The following is a 13,024-nucleotide window of genomic DNA, read 5'->3' as shown; positions in this document are numbered from 1 at the left end:
TAAAGTGTAATTGAGAAGTTAACAAAGTATTCATTTGGTGATTTCCAGCCTCATTTTCATATCTCTCTGTGCATGTCTTAAAGAACCAAATCAAGGAGTGGACAAGCTTGTGCAAAAGCAAAGATATTCCCTGCTCTGATGATTATTCTCTTATGGGTATTCTGGGAGAAGCAGTGACAATTCGAACCTGGAACATTGCTGGTTTACCTTCCGACTCATTTTCCATTGATAACGGGATCATCATAATGTAAGGAAAACTACTTTTCTCTCAAGAGATCTCTATTAATCAGTAGATTTATTTATCTGTGCATCTTTTTAACAATTATAGCTAGAAAACTTTTATAGTAGTGAAAAATTTTTGCTTACATCATTAATTAACTAAATTAAATATGAATAATCACTTCCTTCTCCCAGTAATGTTAGAATGATTACATATTGGAGACTGTAGTAAACAACCAAAAACCCTAATGACTTTTGCTTAATTTTTTTTAAAAAACTTTTATTTGTTTATTTGACAGACAGAGATCACAAGTAGGCAGAGAGGCAGGCGGGGGAGGGGGGGAGAGGGGGAGAAGCAGGGTCCCTGCTGAGCAGAGAGCCCGATGCGGGGCTCGGTCCCAGGACTCTGAGCTTTCACCCACTGAGCCACCCAGGCACCCTGACTTTTGCTTCGTTTTTAATCAGCTTTTGGCAAATGGAACAAAGCCCTACCATGAGTAAATGAGGTCCAATATTTATCCCATAAAATTACAGGGTTTTTGTTATTTCAGGTTAGTGAAAGGTACAGCAGTGGGTTGTTGGTGGTGATGGGTTCAAGTGTACCAAATTCTTAATCCCTGCTCTGTGTGGGACCAGCTGCAATGATATGGATACATTTCTGGTCCTGGGCTGATTGGGACTTTCTACGATTTTATTTATTTATTTGACACAGAGAGAGAGATCACAAGTAGGCAGAGAGGTAGACGGAGAGAGAGAGGGAAGCAGGCTCCCCACCGAGCAGAGAGCCTGATACGGGGCTCGATCCCAGGACCCCGAGACCATGACCTGAGCTGAAGGCAGAGGCTTAACCCACTGAGCCACCCAGGCGCCCCCAAGATGTAGTGCAGGCTATTCCTGGAATGTCCTGTCTAGTAGACAAATCCCATGGAAATTTGGAGGGGACAATACTGCAGGCTCGTCCAGTCTCACCTTCCTAAAGGTCTTACCTCCCAGAAACCAAGGACTTTAACCTACCCCAGTATGAAGACAGTCATGATTTGTCAGGTTACCATGGGCCTTCCATCACTGGCCAGCCTTCCTGGAGGTTTTAGCAGATTAGGAATAGCACAGGTAAACCGTCAGTAGAAATATTCAGTTCTGTGTTACATAACTATTTTAATTCGTTGTTAGTCTACCACTGAAAAAGTAATTGATGTCAGAGTACTTAATTTAATGTACAATTAATTGAATGTACAAATGAGAGATGCATGTGAATTTTCAAAATAGAATTAACATGTGAAGACTGCTTATTCCTAAATTTTTTTGTATGTAGTATTTCTGAAAATTGTTCCACAAATTAAAACTCTGATGAACATGTTTCTTTACTGCTCGATGAGCGATCCTGATGTACAAATATATGACATATACCTGATATAATATGTGCACATTTATGGGCTTCCTTAGCATTTACTTACTGGATTGTTCCACAAGGATTTGAGGTGAGTGCAATTTGAATATAAAGTAAAAATCTGATGAGACCACCTAAGGAAAATTAAAGAAGTAGTTACTTCTCGGTATTTCAGACAAGCTCATCCTTACATTTGGGCCCTGAATTAAGTTTAAAGCTTTCTAGTAATTAAGGCAAAAAAGAAAAGCCATGTCACATGGTTCTCATATTTTTAACCAAATGATTCATACTTAGACGAACTTTTTCAGGAGCCAAACTTAAATGTAATTATTTGATTGATTCGGAGAAAAGACTACAAAACTTTTCTTTGGGGAATGAAAATTAAGCACTTGGTCCTCTGCTCTCACAATCTAAATCTATCCAGGAGAGAAATGACTGAATCAAGATAAATGATAAATATGTGCATTAGTTGGCCACTAAAACAGACCTTTAACAGTACCTTTTAACAAGTACAGGATGACAGCCCGTTTTTTAAACTATTGAACCAGTAGGTGGTACACAGAGAGTTTGTGTTGATGTTTAATGTGAGAATACAATTAGACGTTGACATATATGGGAGGTTTCTGGAAGTTCCGGAGCCCACTTTTACTTCGCCCAGCTGTACCACTTAACTTCAGCCTGAAGGACAGTCAGATTTTTTTCTGTTTTTGCTATTGCTGTTTTTTCTCTTTCGGAAAAAGTACTTGGGTTTTTCCATGCACTTGTGAATATAACTGATCATGTCCTGCGTTAGGGTAGTTCTGTCTTTACTGTTTCGATTGGTAGTTTATTTACGTTTTTTTCCACCTGGCAGGATAGCCACAACCATTGTATTCATTAGAGGCCAAATACCTTCTTCTTTTTCAGCAAATAATTGTACCCTTTCTTTTGGGTCCAGTTGTATTTCAGTAATAACAGGACATTGATGAATATTTCTGTGTTGATGATTCCAAAGCTTTCTGTGATTATTTCTTGAGATAACAAACTCACAGTTCAGGAGAGAAAGAGGTAAAAAATGGTGTTAATGCGCCAGCACCCTTACATTTTTGCTATTTGTTTATAAAAATGTTGAAAATACTAGCTGAAAGTTATGGCAGCAACTTTATTACGAAAGAAATAATAACATTTTTCATTCTTGGCTTATTTTGTCAATCTCTGTTGGTAATCTTATACTGAGAGGTTTCGGTAAATAGGTTGAAGGTGATTATTTTGAAGTATCAGATAAGTATCTTATTTACTTGCCTGCTGAGTTCTTCCAGTCCCCAGAGATACTTGCTTGATAATGATAATACCTAATACTGAGCACTTTCTAGAGACCTAATCCTGTGCTAAGTGCTTTTTATGTACTATCTCAGCAGACTGGAGAGTTGATTATTTAGGGAAATGGGAAGAATCTATAAAATTTAGATAAGTTGGAATATAATTAACTTTTGGAGCTATTGACACCTGAAAGTCCTTGGCTAATCAGAATTTCAAGGGCTAGTGATAACATTAAATGTAATTGGATTGTATCTGAACACTTCATAGTGAAATGGTATTAAGATTGCTTAACTGCTTGGTAAATAAATCGGACCTATCTATCTGATATAACTCTGCTTTTTAAAAATGTCTTTTAGTATTCATTTCTATAGGAGTTGGATAAATTAGTTTTATTTCAGTAGAGTAATAACGGAGAGGAGTACCCACCCTTTGCTGTCTTTTTTTGTCTATTTTTATGTGTGTATCTAAAAAGGAATATAGCAAGATTCTTTGAGATGCATCTGTTGTATACCTAAATTCTGTGTCCTTCCAGGCAGACTATCGTGAACATGTGTTATCACTATTAGAAGTCTGTATTTTGCAAAAGCCCCAAAGAGCACAAAATAATAATCCTCCATAGATAAACCACAAAAGAACAAACAGTGTTAAAACTTGGAATGCTGAGTTTGTAAAAATTCAGTCTTTATTTGGGAACCACTGATTTTAAAGCATTTCTACATTCAAGAATGTTGGGCAGAGGAAGTAAGAAGATTGAAGAAAGGTGTTGTCTTGTAAAACATGTAAGGCAAAGCAGTGGAGAGGAAGTAAATAGTTAATATGGTGCATGTTTCTTTCAAATTCAGGATTTATATTCATCCAAAAAGTGATCCTGTTTAAACCAATGTGTGTTGCATATAGCTCTCCACAATAATTGTTATTAAAACCCCAGTATATTCTTCTCTACCTACCCTGAGGAATGTCTCCTTTGAGATTTTACTCATTTGATATGTTATTCTAGAGATGCCCTAATCTTTAAAAACAAAATTTGCTTTAAGGGGTCCCTGGGCAGCGCAGTCAGTTGAGTGTTTGGCTCTTGGTTTCAGCTCAGGTGGTGTGTGATCTCACGGGTGGTGGTATCCAGGCCCGCCCTGGGCTCCGTGCTCACAGCATAGTCTACTGGATTCTTTCCCTCTTCCTCCCCCTCCTCCGCACCCCCTCCCAGCCCATGTTCTCTCTTTCAAAAATAAATAAATCTTTTTTTTTTAAAGCAAAATTTGCTTTAAAAGAAAAAAAAAACCTGAAGTCACGACATTGTCCTGCTTTTGAATCAAAAAGATATGTTATATTACGGGTGTTGTTGAGGGAAAATAAGTTTCATGTAATTGTTAACTGGGTATGGAACAGCATCTTTGTGTGTGCAAATATACAGATCAGAGATAGATAATAACAAATATAGATAGATAGATAGAGAGCTATATCTCGTTCCAGCAGAACATGTTTGAAAACATTACCCTTTTTCCGTTGAATTGTTTTTACATCTTTGTTGAAAGTCAGTTGTGCACACATATGGAGGTCTGGTTCTGGATTATCTATTCTGTTCTGTTGATCTATTTGTCTGTCTTGATGCAAAAACCACACTGCCTTGATTAGTATAGATTTATATTAGGTCTTGAAGTTAGATTATATGTCTTCAAACTTTGCTTTCTTTTTCAAAATCGTTATGTCTAATTTTTAACCTCTCATTATGAATTTTGGAATCAGTTTTTAAACATCTACAAAAGATCCTTGCTGGGATTTTGATTGAAACTGCATTGATTTATACATCAATTTGAGAAAAATTGACAATAAGTCTTCTATAAACACAATATATCCCTGTTTTTGAATGTTTTCAATTTTTTCAAATATTTGTTTCATTCTAGTTAACCTATAGTGCAATACTGGCTTCAGGAGTATAGATTAGTCATTCATTACTTACATATAACAGCCAGTGCTCATCACGAGTGCCCTCCTTAATCCCCATCACCCATTTAGCCCATCCCCTGCCCACCTCCGTTGCAGAAACCCTCAGTTTTTTCTCTATCGTTAGGAGTCTCTCGTGGTTTGTTTCCCTCTCTCTTTTTTTTCTCCCTTCCCATATGTTCATCTATTTTGTTTCTTAAATTCCACATATATATTGTCATTCTCTGTCTTATTTCACTTAGCATAGTACACTCTAGCCCCATCCACATCATTGCAAATAGCAAGAGTTCATTCTTTTTGATGGCTAAATAGTATTCCAGTGTGTGTGTGTGTGTGTGTGTGTGTGTGTGTGTGTGTGTGTGTACACCACCTTTTTATCCATTCATCAGTTGATGGACATTTGGGATCTTTCCATAGTTTGGCTATTGTTGATAATGCTGCTATAAACATCAGGGTGCATGCATCTCTTTGAATCTGTATTTTTGTATCCTTTAAGTAAATGCTTAATAGTGAAATTGCTGATTATCAGGTAGTTCTACTTTTAACTTTTTGAGGAACCTCCATACTGTTTTCCACAGTGGCTGTACCAGTTTGCATTCTTACCAACAGTGCAAGGGGGTTCCCCTTTCTTGGCATTCTTGTCAACTTCTGTTGTTTCCTGTGTTAATTTTAGCCATTCTGATATGTGTAAGGTGATATCTCATCGTGGTTTTGATTTGGTGAGTGATGTTGAACATCTTTTCATGTGTCTGTTGGCCATCTGGGTGTCTTCTTTGGAAAATGTCTATTCATGTCTTCTGGCTGTTTCTGAACTGGATTACTTGTTTTTTGGGTGTTGAGTTTAATAAGTTCTTTAAATATTTTGGATCTTAACCCTGTATCTGATATGTCATTTGCAGTATCTTCTTCCATTCTGTAGGCTGCCTGTTAGTTTTGTTGATCATTTCTTTCATTGTGCAGAAACTTTTTATCATAGCTCTCCTTCGATTTCTTTCATCAGTATTTCATTGTTAGATTTATATCCAGTACTTTTTAATTTTTGTGAGCTATTGTAAATGGTACTCTAAAAAAGTTTATTTGGTTGTTCATTGCTAGTATTAGAAAAACAATTTATTTTTGAACATTGACCATATACATTATGACCTTGATAAACTCATTTATTAGTTCTAGCATATTTTACATAGATTCATTAGGATATTGTACAGAGATGTACTCTGCAAATCGAGTCAGTTTCATTTCTTACTTCCTAATATTATGCCTTTTGTTTCTTTTTCTTGGCATATTGTACTGTCAAGTACTTTTTTTGGGCAAGTGTAAGAATACTTGTTATATAAATATAATTTACACTGGTTAATATAATGTTGGACAGGGAAGATGAAATTGCACACTGTTGCCTTTTCCTAATCTTAGGGGAAATGAATTAGCCTTTCATTATGACCTACTTTATCAGCTGTAGGATTTTTTTGTACACCCTTTTTATCAGGTAAAGGAAATTCCCTCTGTTGCTAGTTTGCTAGGGGTTTTAATCTTTAATGCATAATAAATTTTGTTAAGCGCTTGTTCTGTGTCTACTGAGATATATTTTTTAAGTTTAGTTTGTTAATATGGTGAACTGTACTGATTGATTTTTTTGACGTTTGACTAGCCTTGCTTTTCCAGGATAAACCCTACCCGGTCTTCATCTATTCTCCTTTTATATATTTCTGATTCAATTTGCTGAACTGGTTGAAGATTTTTCTGTTCATGAGGGATATTGCTATGTGGTTTCTTTTATTTTAATGTCTAGTATATTTTCATTATCAAGGTAATGGTGGCCTCATAAAACAAAGTGGAAAGTGTTTTCTCCCATTCTATTTTCTGGAAGAGATTATATAGAATTATCTCCTAAGGTCCTTAAATGTTTTGCAGAAATAACCAAAGAAACTATTTGTGCCTGGAACTTTCTTTGCTGGGAGGTGTTATCCATGATTTCAATTTTAAAAGAGTTGAAGTTATCTTAATAGTTAAGGAAAATTCAAGTTATCTATTATTAAGTGAGTTTTGGTAGTTTCTATCTTTCAAAAAAATGGGTCCCTTTCAACTAAGTTGTCAAATTTATGGGCATAGAGTTGTTTGTAGTATTCCCTCACCATCCTTTTAATCTCTGCAGGGTCTGTAATGATAATCTTCTCTATCATTCCTGATATCAGTAATTAGCATTTTTTTTGCTTTTCTTGATCAGTCAAGCTATAGTTTGATAATTTTTCCAGATCCTATCTAAGAATAAAGCTTTCATTTCGTTGGTTTTTCTCCATCTTTTTGGATTTCCATTTTATTGACTTCTGCTTTACTTTTTCTTTTTTTTTTCTTTTGTTCTTTTCTTTTGCTTGTTTTTGGCCTAAACTACTCTTCTTTCTGTGGTTTCCTGAGGCAAAAGCTTAAGTTAGTGATTTTAGACTTTTCTTATTTTCTAATCTATGTGTTTACCACTGTATATTTCCCACAAAGCACTGCTTTAGCTGCATAGCACACATTCTGATATGTTATATTTTCATTGCCTTTAAAATATGTCCTAATTTCTCATGAGACTTCCTCTTTGTAGGTCTTTAAAAAACATATTAATTTCCAAACATTTGAGATTTTAAGGTATCTTCTGCTATTTTTTAATTTCTAACTTAATTGCATTATGTTCAGAGAATAGACATTGTATGATTCCAGTTGTTTTAAATTTGTTGAAGTTTGTGTTATGGTACCAATATGGTCTGTCTTTGTGAATGCTCCATGTATACTTGAAAAAATATGTATTTTGCTATTAATGGGTAGAGGATTCTTTAAATGCCAATTAAATTGGGTTGTGTCATAGTACTGTTCACATCTTCCATATCCTTGTTAATTTGCTGTCTACTTATTGTCCCTTCAGTTCTATTAGTTTTGGCCTCATGTGTTTTGGAGCTGTGTTGTCAGATGCATAGGGATTATTATGTTTTCAGGATAAATTAACCCTTTTATTATTACATAATATCTCTCCTTATCCCTGATAATTTTTCTTCTTCTGAAGTCTATGCACAATTCAGCTTTCTTTTGATTAGTGTTTGCATGGTGTATATTTTACCATGATTTTATTTAATATAAATATATTACTGTATTTAAAGTGAGTATCTGGGGATGCCTGGGTGGCTCAGTGGGTTAAAGCCTCTGCCTTCAACTCAGGTCATGATCTCGGGGTCCTGGGATCGAGCCCCATATCGGGCTCTCTGCTCGGCGGGGAGCCTGCTTCCCCCTCTCTCTCTGCCTGCCTCTGTACCTACTTGTGATCTCTGTCTGTAAATAAATAAAAAATCTTAAAGTAAGTATCTGTATCTTGTAGACAGACAGCGTACGGTAAAAGCTTATATTTTTTCTGATAATCTCTCCATTAAATAGTATGTTTAGACAACTTTATACTTCATGTGGTTGGTATAATTGAATTTAGATCTACCATTTTATTATTTTTCTTTTCTGTTTTTACCTCTGATTTTTGTTGCTCTGTTTCTCATTCTATTGGATTATTTGAATAATCCACAATCCTTAACATTCCATTTTCACTATAATGCTTTGCATTATTTTTTTAGTACAAATTTTTCTGTCTACTTAGAGATAATATTTTACCACTTAAATTAAAATGTAGAAGGCTTGCAACCATGTAGGCCTCCTTTACCCTCCCCTGATTATGTTACAGTAGTCATATGTATTATGTCTGTGTGCTTTGAAGCTCCCCCCAACTTAATGTTTTTTGTCTTAATATTTATACATATTTTAAAAAATTAAGAGAAGAAAAATAGTCTATTATAGTTGCCATTTCATTGCTCTTTTTTTTCTTTCTAAAATTTATTGTGGTATCGTTTCTCTTCAGAGTGAAGAACTTTAGAAATTTTTAGAGTAAATCTGCTGGCAAAGAATTTTCTTAGTTTCCTTGATCTTGAGAATATCTTTATTTTGCCTTTGTTCTTGAGGGATATTTTTAGTGGATATAGAGTTCTGTGTTGACAGTTTTTTTTCATTCTACTGAGAATATTCTAGTGTGCTCTGGCTCTATGATTTCTGAGGTGAAATCTGCAGTCATTTGAATAATTATCCTCTATCTGTAATATATCACTTTTCTCTGGCAGCTTTCAAAAATATTCTTTCAAATCTTCGGTTTTTAGCCGTTTGATTACAGTGTATCTGGGTGTGTGTGCATTTTTGTGTGTTTTATTTTTGTTTTTGCTTCTTAGTTTCTCCTTTTTTGAGGATTGCTCAGCTTTGTGAAACTGTAAATCTATGTGTTTTACTGAACTTGAGAAAGTATTAGTCATTATTTTTTCAAATATTTTCTGTATTAATATTTTTCTCCTCTCCTGGGACCCCATCACATGAATATTAAGCCTCTTAGTATTTTCTCACAGGTCTTGGAGGCTCTATTTGTTTTAACTGGTTTTTCTCTCTCTCTTTAAGTGTTCCGTTTGGATTATTTGTGCGCATCTGTCTTAATCACTGACTTTCCTGTCATCTTCTTCCTGCTGTTGAATCCTTATGATGGAATTCTTATTTCAGATATTTTTCAGTTCTAAAATTTCCTTTTGGTTCTTTTTATTTTTTTTTTTTCTGTTTCTCTGCTGAACACATCTCTCTTTCCATTTACTTATTTATTTTTAAAGATTTTATTTATTTAGAAAAAACTCTCAATCTGGGGGAGAGGCAGAGAGAGAAGGAGAAAGAATCTCAAGTATACGCCCCACTCAGCACGGAGCCCGCCATGGGACTTAGTCTCGCGGCCCATGAGATCATGTCCTGAGCAGAAATCAAGAGTCTGGTGCCTAACCAACTGAGCCACCCAGGCACCCCATCCATTTAGTTTTTTTTTTAATGTTCACCTTTACCTTGTGGAGGTTTTTATAATAACTGCTTTCAAGTTTTTTTCTAGTAATTCCAGCATTTTGCTTTTTCTTTGAGAATTCGTCATATTCTGGCTCTCTGTATGTCGTGTAATTTTGGATTGTCCTGGACCTTTTGAAAATGAAATTCTGGTTCCTATTAAAATCTCCCGGATAAAACTGATTTTTGTTTTAGTAGTCAATTGACTTGGTTAGTTCAGTTGCTTTCCTTCTGGGGATGATGTTTCCACTGTCAGGTCATAATTAAAAGCCTTTGCTATGCTGTCTAGATACACTTCTCTGCATGCGTTGCTCGGGAGTTAGTCTGGGACTTGGGTTTATATTGTAGCCCGAAGTGTCTGCTATGCTTCTCCGGATGTGTTTGGCCATGAGCTCAGAACTTGTGTCTGAATTAGGGGATCCTTTCTTTGGGTCTGTCTCCTCCAGAATTTCTCCCTTACGTTCCATATCCCAGGGACCCATTTCTCTGTATTTTTCTGTCAAATATAATGACATTTCCTCAGAATTTCAGCGTCCCACTCTTTCACACAACATATGTCCATACTTGGGGCAAAGTGGCAAGAGGGAAAAAGGAAAATTCTGGGGTTCCCCCTGCTTTTGACTTAATCTTTGTGTCTATCAGATTGATATGTTGAGGCCTAAGTCACCATAGTGATGGCATTTGGAGGTACAGCCTTGGGAGGTTATTGGAGACATGAGGGTGGAGTCTTGAATGAGATTAATGCCCTTAGGAGACACAGACATGCTCTTTGCCGTGTGAGGAGGCAGCACGAATGCTCCATCTACAAGCCAGAAGGGGGCCCTCAGCAACCACTGGATCTGCTAAGACCTTGATTCCTGGGCTTCTCAGCCTCCAGAACTGTGAAAAATATCTGTTATTTAAGCGACACAGTCTGTGGTCATTTGTTGTAACAGCCTGAGCAGACTAAGACAGCCTTACACACCAGGCATGGCACAGGGCCCTTTGCCCAGCTCTGTTACCCAGAGAGACTGGTCTTATCTCGATGTAGTAAGTGCCTGCACTACCCAGGCTTCTTCATGCTGCTTCGTGGGATCACCGTTCTGCTGCTGGGGTGGACCTGGACACATGGGCAGAAGAAAAAAGAGATTCCCCTGCCCCCACTCTCCACTCTCTGGCTCACACATGATTTCTTTCCTCCAGTTTGAATTTTTGCTACCTGTACCTGCTGCCCAGAACCCCCATTAGGCCTGTTCTTTGACCAAAGCCAGAAGATAGAAAGGAAAAAAAAAATGATGACAAACACACAAGAAACTGACTACCCCCTTACTGGTCATTGCTCAAGGTGTTTGGTTTTTTTTAAATTTTTTTTTTAAGATTTTATTATTTATTTGACAGAGAGAGATCACAAGTAGGCAGAGAGGCAGGCAGAGAGAGGGGGAAGCAGGCTCCCTGCCGAGCAGAGAGCCCGATGCAGGGCTCGATCCCAGGACCGTGGGATCACGACCTGAGCCAAAGGCAGAGGCCCCAACCCACGAACCACCCAGGCGCCCCCATTGCTCAAGTTTTAACTTCCTTCCCATTTACTGTTTACAATTTGCTTTTTAGAATCTGTAAGTAAAATTTGTTATTTTTTTCAGAACTTTTCATTATAATCAGTGGAAGAGAAATGTTATGACGGACTTAGACCAGGTTGGTCTGCACCAGAATTCTTTCCTCCAAATTTGAGATGGTGTACTTTGGCCTGGTATTCCCCATGCAGGGATGACTGCTTGGAAAATACCCGTTTTTAGAATCCGTTAACCTATGTGTTTGCCAGATGCTTTTTATTATTTATCTCCCAGAAGATTATCACACTTATTTGATCTAGGGAAAAAGGATAAAGAGCAATCACTGTGGACCTTTCCCTCAAAGAATAACCAGTTCAGATGAGTGATGCCATTAGCAAATTATAAAATTGCCATGATAGATTATGACCATTGTATCAGAGTATCACAAATGTAATACAGATGAACCGCTAAAGAGGTTAGAGAGAAAAGAGACCGAGATGGGCTTTGTGTATTGCATAACATTGAAGCTGACCCTGAAACATGAGTAGGACTTGAATGTGAAAGAACGAGAAGTGTATTTTGGACAAAGGAACAGCGTCAATACGGGTATTGTGGTTAAAAATTGTGGAAGCAACAGAAGGAAGAGTGAGTCATTCAGTTTCTTTAGGGAAGCATAAATGCTAACACCATAATCCTCCCAACTTAAAAATACTTCTAAAATGTGACAGAATGGAACTTACATATTTATAAGTTTTATTTCTTTCTAATTTTCCTTCTCACTCCCTTATGGATATGGTTCTCTTTTTATTAGTTGATTACACTTAAGATATTACACTACTCTTTTGGTCTCATTTCTTACTAAATATAATTAACATTATGGTATGGCCTGAATTGTCCACCCCTCATTCATATGTTGACAATATTACCCGCAGTGTGACTATTTGGAGGCAGGGCATTTAAGGAGGTAATTAAGGATACGTGAGGTCATAAGGGTGGATCCCTAATTCAATAGGACTGGTGTCCTTTTAATCAGAGATACCAGAAATGCCTGCACAGGGGGAGGGCCCACGTGAGGATACAGCAAGAAAGCTGTGTTTTCTGCAAGACAGGGAGAAAGGCCTCTAGAGAAACCGAACCCGCCGGCACCTGGATCTTGGGCTTCCAGCCTCTGGAACTGTGGGGAAAAAATTCTGTTAAGACAGTCTGTGGTACTTTCTGTATTGCATACCATTTGAGCTGACCTTGAAACGTGAGTAGGGCTTGAACATGAAAGGATGAGGAAGAAGTGCATTTTGTACAGAGGAACAGTGTGAACATGGGTATTGTGGTTAAAAATTGTAGAAGCAACGGAAATAAGAGGGAATCATTCCATTTCAAGCTGACTGTTATATCGTGTAATGCTAATACTGGAGGACTAGACTATCTTCTTTATAATAAAGGTACATGTTTTATGCCAGGTTATAACTTAAATGCTAAAAGGCATGATTACTTCTATTTGGGACAGATTACCCAATAAAATTCTAAATTCATACTATAATGAGTTGAAATCAAATAAATAAATAAATTTTTAGCCCCACATTGTTTTGTTTTATTTTTGCCCCAATCACCTTTTATTTTCTCCTTTCACTCTTCTAACAATCTGTGTACTTTTTCTGTGGTCACTCTTAAAGAGTATGACAGTATCTGTAGGAATGTGGCCAAAATTATGGCTTGTAAAGTTTACTAAAACTTCCAAGAGAAAGAACAGTAATCTTAATGCTGATTCCATTTCACACAGGGC

General features: G+C 36.8%; 1 protein-coding gene across 1 annotated transcript in view; it reads left to right on the top strand.

Annotated features, from left to right (window-relative positions):
* The window catches only part of LOC111156405 (dynein axonemal heavy chain 7), a 263,890-nt gene that overhangs the window by 176,942 nt on the left and 73,924 nt on the right, over positions 1–13,024 (top strand). The window contains exon 47 of the mRNA XM_022517313.1: positions 84–247. Coding sequence (XP_022373021.1) covers positions 84–247 — 164 coding nt within the window. The remainder of the gene's footprint in view (positions 1–83; positions 248–13,024) is intronic.

Source organism: Enhydra lutris, unplaced genomic scaffold, assembly GCF_002288905.1.
Source record: "Enhydra lutris kenyoni isolate GAN:26980312 unplaced genomic scaffold, ASM228890v2 scaffoldscaffold1, whole genome shotgun sequence".
Classification (NCBI taxonomy): domain Eukaryota; kingdom Metazoa; phylum Chordata; class Mammalia; order Carnivora; family Mustelidae; genus Enhydra; species Enhydra lutris.
Note: the sequence above shows the minus strand (reverse complement) of the source record. Positions and strands in the feature narration are given on the sequence as shown.